At 39.7% G+C, this 22,009-nt stretch overlaps 1 protein-coding gene across 1 annotated transcript; it reads left to right on the plus strand.

Annotated features, from left to right (window-relative positions):
* Window positions 1-11: 11 nt before the first annotated feature.
* LOC113127982 (serine/threonine-protein kinase 10-like) lies at window positions 12-21,926 on the plus strand. The gene is made up of 18 exons (XM_026302967.2): window positions 12-832; window positions 2,351-2,515; window positions 5,177-5,225; window positions 7,641-7,790; window positions 10,282-10,354; window positions 10,492-10,686; window positions 10,854-10,935; window positions 11,884-12,015; window positions 12,812-13,564; window positions 13,706-13,836; window positions 14,064-14,187; window positions 15,357-15,536; window positions 17,088-17,217; window positions 18,669-18,793; window positions 18,952-19,143; window positions 19,275-19,400; window positions 19,504-19,617; window positions 19,892-21,926. The coding sequence occupies exons 1-18, from the start codon at window positions 683-685 to the stop codon at window positions 20,036-20,038; spliced, it is 3,018 nt and encodes a 1,005-aa protein (XP_026158752.1). The 5' UTR covers window positions 12-682; the 3' UTR covers window positions 20,039-21,926.
* The last annotated feature ends 83 nt before the right edge of the window (window positions 21,927-22,009 follow it).

Below are 22,009 nucleotides of genomic sequence, written 5' to 3' on the forward strand. Positions count from 1 at the left end.
TCAAACACGAGGCGAGAAGAGAAAGGACCGTCGCCGCGCGTACTCATGAACGCGCACCGACACTAAATCCGCTAGATTATTAAACCCGTCCGACACCAAGAGAACTATGGCTGTTATTTTTTAGTGGACATTAGTATACGAACTAATTGCACTCGATTCTACCTACAAGGACACTAATGAATTATTCTGTGGAATACAACTATTTGGAAGGACGTCTTTCAAAATTTTTCTTTTGGTTGAGGAAAAAGCCCCATAGTGTTGTCGGGCTAGCGGGTCGTCAGGAGTTGGAACAACGACGGGTTTTTTCGTAACGTTACTACTTTGCATTAATATATAGTCTTGTCTGGCCAGATTTTAAATGCTAGGAGACGTCTACACTACTCTTTAAATGTTTTTGTTGGGATTAACAATGCGCCACGATGTGCGAAAAGAGCTAACTAACGTTATTTTCCAGAGTGGTCAAAACAGTGTCAAAGGCTAAGCTAGGTCTTGGTCCTTAACGTTACTGTTGAAGCTAACGATACATTCTCTGTTGAAGAGACCGGTGTTTATACCTAATGGGACACATATATTACTCCTAAGACTTATGCTAAAGTAAACTATTCAAGGAAACCGACAGTACTTTGGCGTTGTAAAGTGAATTCTCTTGTGAGCTTTCTAGTTGAATGCCCCAAGGTTCAGCATGTCGTTTTTTAATTTCCGTAAAATATTTAAATTGGGAAGTGAGAAGAAGAAGAAGCAGTATGAAAATGTGCGCAGAGATGAAAATCCAGAGGAAATATGGGAAATAATTGGTGAATTGGGAGATGGAGCCTTTGGAAAAGTGTTCAAGGTAGGTCATTTCTCTATCATAGCTTCCCTTTGTAGAGAGTAGGATTTCTTCCATTTGCTATATTGTTGCACACGTTTGTATAAAATGAGTCAAAACTTCAGTCTCCAGGAGTCCTTTCCCATCCAACAGTGCCTCTTTTTGATGTCCAGCAACGTGCCAGAGTATGGTCTTATTTTGCTTTGCAGCAACCACCTCCAAACCAATACATGGCCAGCGACAGAGGTGGTGTCAAAGCTCCTTTTCCACAGTTATCCAATATGTTTCACTAACCCCATCCCTATATTTTCATGTGACTGACAACCAGTGTCGTCATATCCAAGTCATCACTGGAAACTGAGGCCTTCACCAACCGGCCTTCTTGGCAAGCAAAGCGTTAACCAAAGTTAACATTTCCTTGGTCACATACATATGTGTCTATGCGATCTGTCCTTCTGCAGTTTTATACCACCCATCCAACACAGTATATTGTAGGGAAACAAATCAACAAAGTAATTGGCCCTTTATATTTCGACCCAGTGACAAAGCAATTCCCTTGTCATCATTTTGATAGTGCTATTGTGTGGGTTGACCCAAACGCATTGCTGAAACATTATTTACATGAGTGATAGTAAATTAACCACAACAGCACAGGTCTATCAGAAGTCTAACAACAAATAGTTAATGTATTCTGCATAGTTGCCAAAGGCTTTTTATCGATACTTTTAAAATAGTTGGCCTTCCCCGGGATTTCATACCAGTGTTACTTTGTATAATACTTAAATAAAGCCTAATCTTCTTGAACATTGATTTAGTCACAGGCTGCCAGTTTTCCAGCATTTTGCCAGCAGGGTTCACAATAACTAGTGTTACTATTCAGGAAATGAAAAAGTACTCAATCAGATCCTCTATTATCATAATTCCTTGGAAGCTGTTAATTCCCAAAGTGATGGAGATCCACAAATAGTAAGTTGAAATATTATGTTTATATTTCTTGGATTTTTGGAACTGATGCATCTCAGGGAGTCCACACATACTGTTGATTCAGTATGTTTATTATAAGATGTCAGTTTTAATAAGGAGTAGATTATGTTTTTTTTTAATGATGTGTTTGGCTGGCCACATGACTCGGGCAGGTCACCGGGAAATGGCTGCATCCCATATCACAGCAGCAATTTCATTGAGCACATCCTGCCTGTGGAGTAGCCAAGACAAGCAACAAGCATTAGAAATTTCCACTTTAGTGGGACATGCTTCGTGTTCTGCTGACTTACTGGGACCTTCAGCAAAGAGTGTTATTTGTTGTTTTTAGATCTTCTTAATGACTGTGTGAGATGTTTGTTGCTGGTCTGAGGTCAAAGCAACTTCAACTCCAACATAAACCACGTTTGACCTCTGAGTCTTGCAGATTGTATGTTTTCATCTGGAGAAGTAAAATGAGAACAAAGACAAACTTTATGAACTAGATCACAATATGAGACAAGTAAGATTTAACTGCATGAGTTCTTGGGCAAACAGTGTAACAACATTCTCATCTTACAGGCTCAGAACAAACAGACAGGCGTCCTAGCTGCAGCCAAAGTTATTGACACAAAAACCGAAGAGGAGCTAGAGGACTACATGGTGGAGATTGACATCCTGGCCTCATGTGATCACCAAAACATTGTCAAACTCCTTGATGCTTTCTATTATGAGAGCAAACTCTGGGTGAGTAAGGGGAACAGCTCTCTGGAGTTATAATGTCAGTATTGTTTCCTCAAGCAGGTGGAGGATATGGACCTAACACAACAGCTTATTTTACCAAAGTGTCTTTGATTAGATCAATTCTGAAATTATGGTGCAGTGTCTAATTAATGTTTTTAGCAATGCAGACTACAGCCGGGAGAAAGATGGTAATAAAATTAAATTTCTCCCTACTGTAAACAAGTTCTATTAATCACAGAAGTAATATTTTTGTAAGCTTCAGTTGTTCTGATTGTAACGATACATGGACTCAGCATGGATCCCCACAGTTTTAACTATGCCAATAAGCTGCATCAATGCAGTGTTACTGAAAGGCATTTGCAGTTTATGCAGCTTCCTTTCCTACAGACAAATTTGAGGCCAAAGATTACACGAGCAGCAGGAACAAGCAGCTCTTAGAGCTGTTAATCATCATACGAGTTCATAATCCACCCGCTTTTGATTAGAGCTCATTTTTAAATGCCTTTGTTTTTCTCTGTAGCCTTCACTTACTCAAAACAAAAACATGTATCTTGGACAGTCTTTTACTGTTGATAGCTACCACAGGTTTGTTATACTGTGAATTTTAGGTGTATTTCATGCCATTTGTACTGATTAGATACAGCACCATAGGGCTTTTAACATGACCCTAATGTGTCAGTATCCAAGACCTATTCACCACAGAAGTCTTGACTCATGTATGAATAGTAAATGTGTAGAGAACACAGTGATTAAGGTAGATTACAGGATGGTTCAAGCAGTGATTCAGTGGGTGTCTCTGTTCTCTCATATACACTGTAGAATATTTAATAATGCTAGGCACAACACATTCAGTATAGCAACAGAAGTCTTTCATTTTGATACCAAAGCCTGAAATTTGTTTTATAACATTCATACTTCTAAACACTGATAAAATGGATGGGGCAGATTTAGGAAGAAGGGACGCACCTCTAAGTACCATGCCTTCATGTAAGTCAGTACACAAGCTTCTAAAAAGTCCTAAATGCCCATGACTACAGCACCTGAGCATTTAATTTCAGTGCATTTCACGCGGCCCTTTTCCTCCCCATTGTCCACTAAACAATGGACATGGCCCAGTGGAGGTTGTCTGTTGATTTATGCTGGTCTGTCTGGCACCTGTTTGTGCAAAGACAAGAGAGTTTCTACAACATTTCCTCTTGGAGTTGAAAGGCTTCTTTGCAGATTAATCCCAGGACACTCCGGAAAGTGACTTACTTTATACCTGCATATAAATCGGTGCCACCCACTGACCTTTGTTTCCTTTTTGCTGCTCTACTACAATTTCACTTGCCTAGCAACTATTCCTAGGCTCTGATTTCATATTTTTGTACTGTGATGTTGCTGGTATTTCCATCCTTTCAGGTCTTGAACTTGTAGGTGAGATCACATACACTCTCACAACCTCCCTCTCTGTGCCACATGAATGGATTAGAAACTATGCGGGTGCATACTTATACATGTGTTTATATGTGTATATGTCAAATAAACAAGTATGAGAGGAAGCCACAACCCTGGCTAGTGGTTCCTCTCTCACTGCTGCCACTCTGAAAAACCACTGTGGGTGCCATTGTGCCACAGCAGAGCCACTAAAACAACAGCACGCCTACAGTGAAACACTAGAATGGTGTTTGTGTTGGATAGCCAGAGTATTCTGAGACTCAAGGCATTGTATGTCTTGTAAGGGCTTTGTTGTTGGAAGTGGAGCGGCCTTGAAAGGCTAAAGTGAATTGTGGAATACAACTGGCCGTTGGTGGAAAGTTAGCCTTTTTTACGAAATAAGCTTTTAAATGATTTGATCACTTCTCGTTTTAAATACATGATGACACTGTAACAAAAGCTAGGGCCTTAACAAATCATCCACACATAGTTGCTCACTGGTTGCAAAATTACAGAAGTGCAGCTTTACTTCCCTTCCCTTATGTGTGAAATGTGGTCAGATCTTCCCCAAATCTCAGTTGTAGGGGACTGAATTATATTATGCAGTAAGGGTAACTTTGTTGTTAAGCTAAACACAAACACTCCTCACCTACCTCCATAACCACACATCTTCCTGCCTGATGGAGGTCCATAGATATTGGACCTAATTGTATTTACATGATAAGGCCTAAGGTCTGGTAATATAGCTAGCTAGCAGCTGTGTAAAACCCTTTCCGCAATCGGGCCCCAACTGGGCCAATCCTCTTACATCAGCCGCCATACCTAAAGCTCCTAAATGCCTTTAAAGGCTCAGTGTGTATCATTCATGCAGGTTAGGTTGAGTTCCATTTTCAATGGACCTTATCCAAGCAAGGATTTGGTGCATACAGTAATGATGATGAGGCCCTTTGAGTGTTGTATAAATACAATTTATGTCCCAGCAGACTAAATACATGGATGCCGATTTTTCCTGTCAGACACTGAGAACATTCCAGACCCCCACAATAGGTTTTGATCATGTCATGAATTTCAGCCTATGTACTGGTGTCTGCACTCATTTCACTGCCAGTCTCTAGATAATAAACACCTAATACAGATTGCGTTGTGTAATGCGCCCTTGTCACATACTGTAAACAAATACCTGTGTTGCAAATATTGGAAAAATACGACTCTATTCTTTTTTTTTTTTTTCCCCCCTCTCATTGGCAGATCCTCATTGAGTTCTGTGCCGGAGGGGCTGTGGATGCTGTAATGCTAGGTGAGTCAGCATTTCCTCTTTGAATACAGGTTAAACATCAAAGAGGAAATGGGTCAGAAAGCACCTCAAATCTGAAATCACTGTATTTTCTGGACTATAAACCACACTTTTTTCATTTGTCTGGCTTGTCCTGCAACTTATATAATGACAGCAATGTGCAGGTAATAAAGTATGCAATTGAAACAAAGTTCGGAGTGACTGTCAGCATTCGGGCAACTCAAAAGGACAAGCCATTTCACCTCCTCTCTGATGTTGTCGGAGTTGTTTAACGTTAATTGACACGAATGAATGAATTCAGTAATGTATTCCTGTTTGTATGCCTGGCCTATGTTCTTCATAGGCTAATTTACACTGTAATTAGTATAATTAGAAAGGTGACTTATTCACTTTTTTGTTTTTCTGTTTAATAAGCCTGTTTTTGCTAAAAGCAATTAATGTTCCGGTGCAATTTACAGCCTGAAAAGTACTGTGTACAAGGCCAGTTTAACATCTGTCATTAGTCTACAGTGGTTGCACTTCCAAATTTGTTGGTTGTCAAAATCTCCCTATATTTCAATTCAATTCAATTTATTTGTATAGCGCCAAATCACAATGCAAATCATCTCAATGCACTTTACAAAAACAAAAAACCCAACAAATCCCTTATGAGCAAGCACTTGGTGACAGTGGAGAGGAAAAACTCCCTTTAACGGAAGAAAAAACCTCCAGCAGAACCAGGCTCAGTTTGGGCGGCCATCTGCCTCGACCGGTTGAGGTGAGTGGATAGAAGAGAGAGAAAAGAACAGCAACAATAAACAACAAATAGACACTGCAGGTTGGTGGGGCCAGTAACTGCACATCAGCAATATACAGTGGGTACGGAAAGTATTCAGACCCCTTTAAATTTTTCACTCTTTGTGTCATTGCAGCCATTTGCCAAAATCAAAAAAGTTCATTTTATTTCTCATTAATGTACACTCAGCACCCCATCTTGACAGAAAAAAACAGAAATGTAGAAATTTTTGCAAATTTATTAAAAAAGAAAAACTGAAATATCACATGGTCATAAGTATTCAGACCCTTTGCAGTGACACTCATATTTAACTCACATGCTGTCTATGTCTTCTGATCCTCCTTGAGATGGTTCTGCTCCTTCATTGGAGTCCAGCTGTGTTTAATTAAACTGATTGGACTTGATTAGGAAAGGCACACACCTGTCTATATAAGACCTTACAGCTCACAGTGTATGTCAGAGCAAATGAGAATCATGAGGTCGAAGGAACTGCCCAAGGAGCTCAGAGACAGAATTGTGGCAAGGCACAGATCTGGCCAGGGTTACAAAAGAATTTCTGCAGCACTCAAGGTTCCTAAGAGCACAGTGGCCTCCATAATCCTCAAATGGAAAAAGTTTGGGACGACCAGAACTCTTCCTAGACCTGGCCGTCCAGCCAAACTGAGCAATCGTGGGCGAAGAGCCTTGGTGAGAGAGGTAAAGAAGAACCCAAAGATCACTGTGGCTGAGCTCCAGAAATGCAGTAGGGAACAATGGCTGTACTAGCTCAAAAGGGTGCTTCTACTCAATACTGAGCACAGGGTCTGAATACTTATGACCATGTGATATTTCAGTTTTTCTTTTTTAATAAATTTGCAAAAATTTCTACATTTGTTTTTTTTTTCTGTCAAGATGGGGTGCTGAGTGTACATTAATGAGAAATAAAATGAACTTTTTTGATTATGGCAAATGGCTGCAATGACACAAAGAGTGAAAAATTTAAAGGGGTCTGAATACTTTCCGTACCCACTGTACAGCTCCAGGACCAGGAACACCTGCAGAAGGTAGAGGGAGAGAACAGAGAGAGAGGGAGAGAGCACAAACTAGGGGAGAAAGAGAGCACAAGGTTAGTGACATTCAATGGTGGAATATACATGTGAGGGGGGAGGAGAGGAAGAGGGGGTAGGGGTAGGGGTACTTGGGCAGTCTAGGCCTATAGCAGCATAACTAAGAGATGGTTCAGGGTTACCTGAAGCCAGTCCTAACTATACGTTTTGTCAAAGAGGAAGGTTTTAAGTCTAGCCTTAAAAGTACAGAGAGTGTCTGCCTCCTGAACCCAGACTGGGAGCTGGTTCCACAGGAGAGAAGCTTGATAGCTGAAGGCTCTGCCTCCCATTCTGCTTTTGGATATGCCTGCCTTGACTGCCTTTGTCTTTTTTGAAATGTTGGGTTCAATTTTTCTTAAATTGTTTTTGGGCAAATAAACTCCCTTCCATATTTAAAGCCCATTTGCAAAAGGATTTTAACAATCTCAATCATGTGTCTCTGCCTCTCACAAAAAAAGATTTTAAATATTTAAAGAAAAAAGAAAGATAAAGTTGTGTTAGTGTATTATTAGGTGAAGAATCCTAAGCATGTTTGTATGACCCTCATCCCCCCTGCAGAACTGGAGCGAGCCCTGACAGAGCCTCAGATCAGGGTGGTGTGCAAGCAGACTCTGCAGGCCCTTGTTTACCTCCATGATAACAAAATCATCCACAGAGACCTGAAGGCTGGCAATATCCTCCTCACACTGGATGGTGATGTCAAGCTGGGTAAGTGCAGCACTTGATGTAGTGCCAGAAAGTGCATAATATTTCCAGGCAGTATGTGTAGAAGTAATTTTCCTGGTTCAGTTATATAATTTATTACTTTTCAAGTGGAAAAATCATAAATGACTTCATAGCCTAGTGCATTAGGCTGTGTTCTTCCATTAGTCTCCATGTATCTTCCTCATGTTTCCTCATAGCTGAGCTGCTGAAAGGGACACGGGAATGTACAGCGATACCACCCATTTATTGATATTATGTTAATTTTGAAAAACCTCCAGAAAAAGTGACATACAGTGGTGTTAAAAAGTGTTAGCCCCCTTCCTGATTTCTTATTTTTTTGCATTTTTGTCACACTTTGTTTCAGATCATCAAACAAAGTTAAATATTTGTCAAAGATAACACAAGTAATCACATCATGCTGTTTTTAAATGGTTTTTATTATTAAGGGAAAACAAAATCCAAAACTACATGGCCCTGTGTGAAAAAGTTTGCCCCCTAAACCTAATAACTGGTTGGGCCACCCTTAGCAGCAACAACTGCAATCAAGCATTTGCAATAACTTGCAATGAGTCTGTTACAGCGCTGTGGAGGAATTTTGGCCCACTCATTTTTGCAGAATTGTTGTAATTCAGTCACATTGGAGGGTTTTCGAGCATGAACCACCTTTTTAAGGTCATGCCACAGCATCTCAATTGGATTCAGGTCAAGACTTTGACTAGGCCACTCCAAATTCTTCATTTTGTTTTTCTTCAGCCATTCAGAGGTGGACTTGCTGGTGTGTTTTGGATCATTGTCCTGCTGCAGAACCCAAGTTCGCTTCAGCTTGAGGTCATGAACAGATGGCCAGATATTCTCCTTCAGGATTTTTTGGTAGACAGCAGAATTCATGGTTCTAATTATCACAGCAAGTCTTCCAGGTCCTGAAGCAGCAAAACAGCCCCAGACCATCACACTACCACCACCATATTTTACTGTTGGTATGATGTTCTTTTTCTGAAATGTGGTGTTACTTTTACACCAGACGTAATGGGACACACACCTTCCAAAAAGTTCAACTTTTGTCTCGTCAGTCCACAGAGTATTTTCCCAAAAGTCTTGGGGATCATCAAGATGATTTCTGGCAAAACTGAGACGAGTCTTTGTTCTTTTTGCTCAGCAGCAGTTTTCGTCTTGGAACTCTGCCATGCAGCTCATTTTTGCCAAGTCTCTTTCTTATGGTGGAGTCATGAACAGTGACCTTAACTGAGGCAAGTGAGGCCTGCAGTTCTTTGGATGTTGTTGTGGGGTCTTTTGTGACCTCTTGGATGAGTCGTCTCTGCGCAATTGGGGTAATTTTGGTCGGCCGGGCCACTCCTGGGAAGGTTCTCCACTGTTCCATGTTTTTGCCATTTGTAGATAATGGCTCTCACTGTGGTTTCCTGCAGTCCCAAAGCTTTAGAAATGGCTTTATAACATTTTCCAGACTGATAGATCTCAATTACTTTCTTTCTCAATTGTTTTTGAATTCCTTTGGCTCTCGGCATGATGTCTAGCTTTTGAGGATCTTTTGGTCTACTTCACTTTGTCAGGCAGGTCTTGTTTAAGTGATTTCTTGATTGCGAACAGGTGTGGCAATAGTCAGGCCTGGGTGTGGCTAGAGGAATTGAACTCAGGTGTGATAAACCACAGTTAAGTTATGTTTTAACAGGGGAGGGCAAACACTTTTTCACACCACTGTATAACCTACTGGACATGTGTAGTTTGTTTCACACGTACCATTATTATGCTTTGAGCCATTATCTGTGCCAGTTATAATAATAAATAAAAATGGAAGAAATTCAGATCATCTGACTTTAAAAAAAACAAAAACAAAAATCAGATTTTTCTAAATTTTTATTCTGAAGGTTAACTCCTTAAAAACCGTACATTATTATTATGATCCCTCCCTGTTATATGACTGTCTTTCAAAAACCACTAATTCACTTAAACTGTCCACTATTATTGTTGCATGTCCCTTACAACTAGTGACCTTCATGCACAAGAGCAGTTGTTTGATCCTGCTGCTGAGTATGTACAAAAACACGTATATCCTCAGCAGATGCAGTAATGTAGCTTAAATAGAAGGTAGTGAGTCACTGCTGTTGGATGGCACAGGCTCACTGAAATAACCCACAAGCATTTAGTCCAATGACATAATGCACACAGAGGTGCCTGTGCAACTGCCTGCAAGAGGAGCCGTTACTCATACACACACAGTATAAACAAAGTGTGGTGTCATCATGCACATGTAAGAAGGCTGTTATAACAGCATATGCCTCTTGGGCTGTGTTATTTTATGTTTATTTCATGCACTGAAGAGATTAGTAATTGTGCTGCTCAGGGGTACAGCTTTTCATATTGGATTTGTTTGGTTTCTGTTGCTCCATTTAAAAAAAATAAAAAAAAATAAAAAGAATGATGAGGGTGGTGTTCCTGTAGCTAATTTCTGGTTTGCCTCGAATCACATGTATTCCAGCTGACTTTGGTGTGTCTGCCAAAAACACCAAGACGTTGCAGAGGAGAGACTCTTTCATTGGAACTCCTTACTGGTGAGTGGAATATAAAGAAAAAATGTTTTAATAGTCATTACCACCTGTAGAGGGCATTGATATACACTATTACACACCATTAGTTTTGCTTTTTGCCTTCATTGTAAAAATCATATCCTTTCTTTCTTTCCCTCCAGGATGGCTCCTGAGGTGGTGATGTGCGAAACATCCAAGGATCGTCCTTACGACTACAAGGCCGATATCTGGTCCCTTGGGGTCACTTTGATTGAGTTGGCACAGATTGAGCCACCCAATCATGAGATGAACCCCATGAGAGTCCTGCTGAAAATAGCCAAATCTGAACCTCCCACCCTGATGCAGCCATCACGCTGGTGAGTCACCATGAGAAATGCACTGGTTTTGCACAGTTCTACAATACCTCTTAGATATTCTCGTATATGTCAGTTGTTTTAAATAACTTTTTAGCAATGCAGGCGTAGAGCAACACATTGCACAACAGACATATACAAGTGTATATTTTGCCACTTCAACCCACTAGGTCCCCAGAATTCTCTGATTTCTTAAAGCGGTGTCTGGACAAGAATGTGGACAACCGATGGAATGCATCACAACTTCTACAGGTAACATTTTCACTCAAGTTCTGAACCTGTATTTTCTTGTCAGTTACCCCAGCCATCTTTCTAGCTACTTGAATCAACTGATAATCCTCCTTCACCATCCCATACTGATATACCATCTGCTATTCACAACGTAAGCAGCAGAATCCTAGACAACATCTGTTTATCTGCTTGTGGCATGTACTGAGCCATGTGCCCTGGCTGGACTGACAGTCATCCCTTTGTGCCTGAGCTGACGTCAGCAGAACAGGCTTTTCTTTTTCCATAAGGTTTAAGGTGCTCAGCCTAGTAGTAGCAGAGCCACCTACTTACAGAGAGGCAGGGAGGACACATTCATACACGCACACAGATACTTTACAGCACAGGATTGCTCTGCACAGAAGACGATTCAATGGGTTTGAAATTACAAAACAGCAGTCTACCACCAGTGAAGGTTTTGATTTCAAAGAAGATGCATATTCTCAAGCCAGCGATAGAATACATGCAGCAGATTTCTAAGCCAAAGAAGGTGAGGTTGACAAGACATTTGTATGATTTGCAGTCTTATCTGACTTTTCATTAAAATAGTTTACTAATGCTTCTGTTTGCGTTGTCTATTGTGAAGTGCACTCAAATTGGTGACAATCCCCAAGAGAGACAGAGAAACAGAAGGAAAGAATGGTCACAATATTCAGCAAGCTTTGTTCACTGCATATTTGTTGGATGTACCTTGTTTTGCCCTACATACTTAAAAAAGTTGCTACATATTTGTAACGCTATGAGCTATTTATCTCGAGATATGTGGGATTAGTTGTCAATGGGGTGCCTAGTCTTTGCTGCTAAGTTGAAGTGCTTTTATTGTGTCAGTTAGAAATATTAAGTTTGCCTACAGTATATGCTACACACTGGGTGTTCATGCTTAAATACATTTTTGATAGCCGATCATATTATTTTTTCTTATCTCGTCAACAGCATTCATTTGTGTCCAGTATGACAGACAACAAACCATTGAGGGAGCTCATAGCTGAGGCGAAGGCTGAGGTCACTGAGGAAATTGAAGAGCACAGAGAGGAAGAAGAAGAGGAGGAGACAGAGGCACATCTGGTGGGTTAACATTTACTAAAATTAGTTTGCAAGGGAAATTCATTAGAAAAAAATGCTGGCTGTAAGTTATTTTTATTGTTTTGTATCATTTTTTTTTTTCTTGTATTAGAGCACGGGAAATTTCATCATTTTCTAGAAATGAACTTTATTCTAATCTATGGAATGAAGTGAAACAGCTGTGAACTTGCGGAGATGCAGTTTACCTACACTTGTCCTGCAAACATTTAAAACTGCATTTCCAGGCCAAAGATTTACACGTTTGTGTTTTGTACTACACTGATTTGGGCTACAAATTATAATTATATTTTTAATTAATTAAATTCTTGATTAATCAATTAACTTTTTGGTCTTTAGTTTCTTAATATAGCAACATATGCCCTTTGACAGTCCAAAGACAACACATGATGCAAAGGAAAGTAGCGAAATAAGTAAAAATTTGTCACCTTGTTATAGAAGATTTGATGAAAAATATTAAAAATGTATTATTCAAACTGTTGCAGATTAATTTTACTCAGTCACCTGTGAGTCCTTTTCCACCAAAATAGCTCAGTTTAAGAACAGGATTTTTATGCTGCATTTTTATTTCTAATCCTTACATTTCAATATATGAAGTTCCTTTTTATCTGTTGTAATTATTATGTATTGTGTAATTTCACCCACTCAGTTTTTAATGGTCGTTAACATGAAACAAATCAATTAAATTACCAATTACTTCCATTCAAATAGTGTCAGTTAAGTATTCCTGTTTGACTTCTATAGAAATGAACATTTCTGACTTTTTCTACCTCTGCTTCAGGGCCACAAACGCGCCCCATCTGATGTCAGCGTTGCCAGTTCAGAGGATGAGAAGATTCCACTGTCTCCCTCTATCTTGGAATCAGTCCCTGAGAAGGTTGAACCAGTTCTTCCTGTGTCCACACCAACTGAGTTCCCCTGTGGCCATGTGCTGGACACTGGCTTTGTGGAGGAGCCCAGTGCCCCTGCAGAAGAAAAGCAAACCATAGAGGAAGCATCAAATACTCCAGTTGAGGATGGACAGACAGAACAGAGACTTGGGGAGGACAGGCTTCCAGAAGCAGAAGCAGAAGTAAATGTAGCCACACCAGAACTAGAGACTGAACCAGAGTTACCTGGTAAGGAAATGCAGCAGATGAAGATAGCTGTTGAGGATGAAAAAGAAGTGGACACAGTTGAGCTCCTCGCCAAGCAAGAGGCTGCCACAGAGAACTCAGGGGTGACTGAGGCTCCTCAGGAGGAAGAGATGGCTGTTGTGGAGGAATCAAACAAGCCAGTGGAAGAAGAGCATCTGAAGGTGACATTGGCACTGTCAGAACAAGACAAAGATTTCCCAGGAGAGGAGAATGGAGAGAAGCCTATGGAAATAAATGCAGAACAAGAGGACAAAGTTCCAGACAAAGCTAAGGATGACAAAGAGAAAGATTCTGACTCTGGGAGTGGCTCAACTGCAGATAACAGCAGTGTGGACCTGAATCTCTCTATCTCCAGCTTTCTGTCCAAAACCAAAGAGCCTGGGTCTGTTTCCATACAGGTAATGTACATAGTACACAGACTTTTCATGAAAAATGTATTCTGCAAATAGTTGCATGAGAACTGTGAAACTCTATAAGATCATCTGTTTAAACCAGAAATTATATTATTTGCTGAAGGTGTATGTAATTCTTTTTTCAAGGACACCAGACGTCAGAAAAAGACACTGAAAAAGACCCGCAAATTCATTGTGGATGGAGTGGAAGTGAGCGTGACTACATCAAAGATAGTTACTGACAATGACACCAAGAATGAGGAAATGAGATTTCTGAGGTATTCACCTGTCTTCATGTGCATACACCTGCACTTCAGTTTTATGCAAATATTCTTAAAATGAGTTGCCCAGGAACCCTATTGTACCTTGGTGTGTGGAGTTATTCTCTCTAAATGCTCATCATGTTTCACCTCACCACATCATGCAAAACACATAATTTGCCTTTTTGTTTTTTTTTTTATTACCTCTGCCATCATCTTCATCTTCTCTGCCTCCTCCTCTTCAGGCGTCAGGAGCTGAGGGAGCTGCGTCTCCTGCAGAAGGAGGAGCAGAGGGCCCAGCAACAACTTAGCAACAAGCTGCAGCAGCAAAAAGAACAAATCTACCGTCGCTTTGAACAGGAAACCACAGTGAGTTTTTCAAGGGGTTAGGCTTCTACTTTTCCTTTTAAAATCTGTGATTTTCCAGACCACATACATCCAACAACATTGCCCCTGTGTTTCTTACACTTCAGCACACACCCATGTAGGCCCTGTGTGCCCAGTGACACATAGCTTAAATTATAATGGGACAAAGCAGCAGTCCAACATTTCTCTGGAATTGTATAAAAAGGCAGTGTTACCATTCAGCAGAATACACATGCAATGCACATTTTGAATCATGTTTGTTCACAAAAATACTAGTTTTATTTTCTGTTACTACCTCAGCTCATTGGTGAATGGAACTGGGTATAAGTATGTCTAGTTAAAATATTAGTCTGTATTCAAAATCTAAACAGCCTTCATAAATATACTGTATACTGAGTAGTTATTGAGGGAGGTTGTGCTCTACTATAATGTATAAAATTTGTTAACATAAACGAACACTGGCAACTTGTTTGCTACATGGGGTATAGTAGTGTTATACTGTATGTACCCAGTAGGGAATGCAGCCTTCTTCTCTTGTCAGAGCACCTTGCTGAATTTATTTTGCACAGATCCTAAAAGTAAAACTTAGAGATGAGTTTTGTAAGCCAAAACCTCCCATGAGCATGCGTTTTGTTCCTGTTTGTGTGTTGGTTTAGCATTTTTCATTTCAACCTAAGGCCTACGAGACCTTTATTGTTCTTGCATAACATATATTGAAGAAATTGTGGAGACATCACAAAGAAACTGTTATGCACCAAGGGAGAAGAACCTGCACATAAAAAACAGCCTCATATTTCTTAAATAAAGCAAAAAATGTCCAGATGTGGGAAAAATTGTAAAAGACAATGACTCATCTAACACAGATGACAGACTGCTAATGGCCTCTCAGTTTTGTGTGAGTCATCTGTGTAGCAGCTTCTTGAATATTAGTTGTTTGCCCCCTGAAAATAATTAGCAAATTCAAATTTTCCTTTTCATATGATTCACTCTTTGGCTTTGTTACCTACAACACACTAGAGCAATAGAAATAGTAAAATACATTATATGTTTTTTTTTTTTTTTTTTTATCTAGAACTGCTGCAAAATGCTTGTAGGAATTTACACACCGAAAGCATCGAGTTGCTTCCTCTTTTACCACAACCTATTATTATGTGACCCTCTGTGTCCTCCAGAGTAAGAAGCGTCAGTATGACCAGGAGGTAGAAAACCTGGAGCGTCAGCAGAAGCAGACCATTGAGAGGCTGGAGCAGGAGCACACCAACCGGCTCAGGGATGAGGCCAAACGCATTAAAGCTGAGCAGGACAAAGAGTTGTCCAAGTACCAGAACATGCTGAAAAATCGCAAGAAAGAGGTTAGCAAGTACTCTCCTGCCTTTCATTACCTTTTTACTTGTTCTGCACAGGGCAGCTTATAAAGATTCTATTTATAGTGGGTTGATGTGATACTTGGACACACGCATTTCTGATCTTCCTTATAGGTGTTTACATAACCAGTGTTCAGCTTGCACTAGGGATAAATTAGTCTGCGCTGCCACTTCCCATTTGCTTCCTCATGTAATTCTAATCTATCCACAGCTTTGGTATGATTTTATTTCCATCTTATTGCTTATGGCTGCCCTGACACAGGGTGAACAGGAGGTGGGACTGTCTCAAAAGCATGTGAGAAATGCTATCATAAAACATATTGTATCTTGATAGTATCCAAGTCCCGCCAGAGGAAGTAATGAGGGCTCAGTTTGCAGTGGATTTTGAACTTTGACACACACTACCTTCCATCCATCCATTATCTATAACCGCTTATCCCTTAACCAGGGTCACGGGGATCTGCTGGAGCCTATCCCAGCTCTCTTTTGGGTGGAAGGAAGGGGTACACCCTAGACAGGTCTCCAGTCCATTGCAGGGTCACATATAGACACACAAAGACAAACAACCACACACACACTCACCAGTCAGCTTAACATGCATGTTTTTGGACTGTGGGGGAAAACCAGAGTACCCGATTCTCTAATTCTCATGTCTTTTGTTGTAACTGTGATGGCAGCTTTCACTTATTGTCCTGTCTCAGGCTATTTCTACTGCCAACTACTGATTCTACTTCATCACTTTTCTAAACCTCACACCCACAGTGTAGTGTTTAGTGGAGTGTGCGTGGGTAATGTGATGCAATCCACAGGGAGTGGCCCATGTTATGATACCCGCCCCCTGCCTTTGTGTTATGATTTGGAATTTGCCCTACTCCTTCAGCATGACTTTTTACTCTTGAAACTCCACACAGTATTTTCTATTTATGAGTACATGCAAAAGGGCTAGTACCAAGCTAAAATAGTGCTTTACTATCAATAAATCTATAGAAGTGCCAATACTTAAATTTTACTACATAAAAAAAATTTAGTTTGTTCTTTTTTCTATTAAAGAACATGCTAATTTTATAATCTGTAGAGTCATCCATAGACATTTATAGACATGTAGCATTAGTAAGCATGAACATGTTGACTGCAGTTTATCAGCATGCTAAATGTTGGGTTCCTCTGTAGTAGCTGAGCCAAGTAGGCTGGATTAACCTGACTGATGAGCAATTGAAGAACTCCTCATTGCCAGTCGTCTGGTTCATCAGCTCAAGCAGTGCTTAGCCTGAGGTGAACTCGACAGGCAGGCAAGCACAGAAACACACTAACACGCGACTTCAAAGACTGTTCCTCTTAATGTCCTCAAAAAGGTTTTGTTGAAAGTGTGATGCTTCGTGTCACTGTATAAGTACTCCAGTAATTAGGTTCAGATGTGTCATTGATTATTGTGAATGGAGGTTCTGTGCCTTTTCCAGCTCATTTGTGTTTTGTAGAGGTTTTTACATGCACCGGTGTAATATGAAATGGAAATTGTAATCTGTATTATTTTTCATCCAGGAGCAAGAGTTTCTTCAGAAGCAGCAGCAGGATCTGGACAGTGCTCTGAAGAAGATAATCCAGCAACACAAACATGAGCTCGCCACCATCGAGAGAGACTGCCTCAACCACAAGCAGCAGCTTCTAAGAGGTAATAATAATGTCAGACTGTATCTGTCAGTCAGGTGCTGTAGCTCTCATGTCATGTGGGACAGAAGACACTTACTTTGTCTGTTTGACCAGCTTGATGTGAGGCACTCTTGTTTTCCTTTTCACACGTCTTAGAGCATTACACCCACACTTTAAGGAAAATGATTTATTAATTTAAAGTGCTCTACACAAGAAGGATGCACCAACACTTTTTACAACAACAAAAAAAAAAAAACATTGTGCTATAGGAACAACAGTTCATAGAAATTAAAACCAGATATAAAATGATGTGCAAGTTGAAGGATACATTTTAAATTAACACAGATCTGTTAAATGTTGAACAGAGTTAACAAGTCCTATGTGGTAAACAGAGGACATAAGCAAGCAGCATAAACTGTTAAAAATATGCTCCTGTATTACCAACTGCAAAGCTTTAGAAAAGAGTTTTAACCATCACCTTTTAGCTTGTTTTAATTTAGTATAGCTCTTTTTGTTTTGCTTTTGGTTTTACAGAATGTCAAATTTTGTTCAGTAATCGGTGAAAACACAAACTTTATTCCAAATAAATGTAAATGTTTCAATTTTATGCACCAGTTTTTTATGTTAAAGACACCTGCCTAACTGATGATCAAAAAATAGTCAAACAGGTGTTTCACTTTTGATTGCAAGTGCATGATGATTATTCTAAGCAAAAAGGTCACGGATTAAACAGCCTTTTTAAATGTTTTTTTGTTTGTTTGTTTTTGCTTTTGGAACTTTTAAACTGTGGTTTAGCTGATGGCAGGGTTTACAACAGTTCATCACAGTAATTAACTTTTCTTCCCCACTTACTTCTACAGACAGGTTAATGTTACCATTGTTTGAAAATCTTTGACTCGCAGCCAAGCATTATTTTTAAATTACTTCTTGATGAGTTTTATCATATTATAGCAATGAACATTAACCTCACCATGTGTAGCAAGGTAAAGCAGCAATAAAGGATCTCTCTTCGGAGGCAGTGGGAAAGCACATTCCTTCTAACACAGACTGCAGCCCCTTCAGACACGACTGCAGTGAACAGCGGCTCATTAGCAGTTAGCACTGCCTGGGACTTAATCCCATGCTTAATATGCCTGAACCAAGTCATGGGAGGTTGTTACTGTGTTTCACAGTCTTGTAAAGAGCTTTCAAAGCGAGTAGAAATTGTGGGATAGTTCATGGTTTAAAAGCTAAAGCCTCATTACTAGTAGAGTTGATGTTGGGTGGTAAGAGTATTTCAAGCTTTGTGCTACAAATGAGGTAATTTTAGCATGCAATTGTTATTGCAAGTTTTACAGGACATCTTGTTCCTCTCCACTGCACCATGTAGTAAAGCAGAATGCTCTGATAAAGATGTATAATGTTGTAGAGATGTTCCCCTAAATGAGCCTCTGAATGGGTCTGTGCAGTCATTTAACTTGTGTCTGCATGCAGCACGGGAGGCTGCGATGTGGGAGCTGGAAGAGCGCCATCTGCAGGAGAAACACCAGCTGTTCAAACAGCAGCTCAAAGATCAGTACTTCATGCAGAGACACCAGCTGCTCAAGAGACATGAGAAGGTAGAGGCCAGATGGAAAACTTCCTCCACGTGGTTCTTTGATCTTTCTTTCAACTTCAATTGTTTTGTTTCTCTCAAAAAGGGACTATATGAAATATCATAGAAAACACTTCAGCACAAGAAACATCTCCTGTGTCTGCTGGTGTTTGCCTTGTACAGGAAATGGAGCAGATGCAGCGCTACAACCAGCGTCTGATTGAGGAGATGAAGAACAAGCAGACTCAGGAGAAAGCCAGGCTGCCAAAGATTCAACGCAGTGAAGCCAAGACCCGCATGGCCATGTTCAAGAAGAGCCTTCGCATCACTGGAGCTGCCATCACCCCTGAGCAGGAGAGGGAGAAGATCAAACAAGTGAGAAGGAGCTTGGGAACTAATGGAAAATGAAAATTTCTTTTTTCCTGTAATAAAGGGAAACAGTACACGGCAAGCCCAAATCTTTCTGAAAGTAAAAGGACTTTTTAAGCCTGTTTGTGTCTTTCCAGTTTGCAGCTCAGGAGGAGAAGAGACAGAAGAATGAGAGGCTCCACCAGCACCAGAAACATGAAAACCAGATGAGAGACCTGCAGCTGCAGTGTGACACCAACATTCGAGAGCTTCAGCAGCTGCAGGTTAAGATTTGAGAGGCTTTAGTTATACACACAAAAGTATATTCAGATTTCCTACATGTTTTAGGGACAGTTCCGAGTTTCTGAATTATTGGGTGTGTTTCAGAATGAGAAGTGCCACCTGCTGATAGAACATGAGACCCAGAAGCTGAAGGAGCTCGATGAGGAGCACAGCCTGGAGCTGAAGGAATGGAGGGAGAAACTACGACCTAGGAAGAAGGTATCTGTTACAAGGGGATGATAAAAATCAACCTGTAGTGTACTCCTACTAATCTTGACTCCTCCTGTGTTGTTCCTGTATTTATTCTAAGTCCCATATATATAAATATATATACAAATGTTAAATATGTAAATATATTATTCTATTACATTAGAACTTAAATTCGTTGTGCTAATATTCAGACAAGGCATAATTCCATGTCTGCTCTTTTGGTTCAGTACTCTGTAGCAAAAATGATAATTCATTTCTTTACTTTTAAATGTGTGTCCCACAGGCTCTGGAGGAAGAGTTTGCCCGGAAACTGCAGGAACAGGAAGTGTTCTTCAAGATGAGTGGCGAGTCAGAGTGCCTTAACCCGTCCACCCAGAGCCGCATCTCCAAGTTCTACCCGATCCCCAGCGTACACTCCACAGGTTTCTAGAAGAAACAACATGCATATATACACATACACACAGACCACACTCACTCACAGAGTCGTAGGACTGAACCTCATGCCGCCTTGCCTTCATCCTCTGCCGACTGTCAGAGGGGAGTAAGTGTTTTTTTTTTTTTTTTTTATGTCATTAAACTTTGTTCCTTAGTCTGACCATTTGATTATGTTTTGAAGAGATTTTTATGTTCAGTGTTTCATTCACCACCTCAAAAACACTAAGGTGAGGTAGTTCTCTGTGCAACTTTCTTTTGTGATTGAATTATTTTTTTTTTTTTCTCCCCAGTGCCTGCAGAATTTGATGTTAAATCCAAGCAATTTCTGACCATTATTTGCTGCTCAATTTTTCTCTTATTTAGACGTTTGCACTAAGGAAAGTATTTTTTTTTTTATACCACTTAATGATTTGGTTGGATATTAAGTAGCAATGTTTACTGTTGAACATAAACTAGAATGTATTTCTGGGAAAGAAGACGAAGCACATTTTTATACCACTCTTGTCAAAGGAATGATGCTACAGTATATTTTTATTAAATGATACTGTCTCTGAGTGGGTAAAATAACCTCTTATGCATGATTTCAATAGAACGTATAGGAACTTTTCCCAGTAGTAATGTTTCCTTCTTTTCAAGGTTCTTATCTTCAAAATGCCTTTGTGTCTCAAGCACTTAAAGACTTGAGATCCTATTGAGCAACAAGCAACAAATGGTGTAAACCCATTAGTTTCTTTGTTGCATATGGTTCGGGAGTTGTGGAGATAGTGTTTACATACAGAGACAAATGATCACTGTTAAATGGACACTAGGGAAATCACTGTGGTGGCTGTGTGGTGCATCTGTTTGTTAGTTAGGGTTTTTATTTTTTTAGTAAAAGTTGTGTATCTGTAGGAGTCAAGTTCTTCAGGGGTGAATAATGAATGCGGTTTTTCATTGATATCCGTAAATCATGTAAATTTTATAACATTTGCAAGAATATCCAGATCCTGTGTCATGAAAACTCACCAAACACATTTACAGTTTCCTGTTCAACCAGAAATCACTTAAGCTGCAGTTACCGTGGATGTATCTTTTGTATTTGTTTTGGGTTTCATATATCTCCTTGTAATATCTTTCTACCAGATGTATCATGGGGTAGGTCTACATGTTTTTTTTTCCATCTCCATTATAATGATAATACTGTTCTTGTCATGTTAGCTAATAGCCTTAATACTTCAGAAATGGATATTCTATATTCCTGTGACTGCCTTTAAAGAGGTTTGTCACACTCTTAGTTTTATGAAGCATATTACCACTTTTGGATTTTTTTTTTCAGTCAAATTCTTTCAAAAACAAAAGCAGAACTGTCCTTTTAGCAAATGTTTTTTTAGGCTGATGTATTATGTATGATGCAAACATAGTGTAATATTTGATGCAGTTAATGGAAAAAATATGGACCTGGCTGGTTTAGGTCGTATGACTTCTGATTGGTTCATAGTTTGTTTTTCATGATTGGCTTTAAAGTGAGACAAATGCAGTTAATAACTGAACTGTTACATACAAAAACACAGTGAAGGAGTGCTGTGCACCTTTTGCAGAACTTTCTCACTAGTTCCTTATAAAAAAAACTCACACTGCAGCATCTGTACTGTTAGCTCATTCACTCCTTTATTGATTGGAGGTTTTGCAACATACAAAAATAATAGAAAATCCGTCCTGTTAGAACTTGTTCTGTTTATCAGCTAGATTTTATTAAAACTGTAAACTGGTTACATTTTGAATGCTAGCTCATCCAGATCAAACTTATGTTGTCATTTTTAAAAAATAAATGTATAGTTTTTAGATTGCCTGTGTAAAGTAGATTTTCATTTTGCTGTAAATAAACAGTTTCATCTGTACTACAGTTATGTTTTGTCCCTGATTTGAGTCCACTGAAGCTGTATATTTATCTAGCAGTAATGGAAAGCCACAAAAAAGCTTATTTCTA

Source organism: Mastacembelus armatus, chromosome 1, assembly GCF_900324485.2.
Source record: "Mastacembelus armatus chromosome 1, fMasArm1.2, whole genome shotgun sequence".
Classification (NCBI taxonomy): Eukaryota; Metazoa; Chordata; class Actinopteri; order Synbranchiformes; family Mastacembelidae; genus Mastacembelus; species Mastacembelus armatus.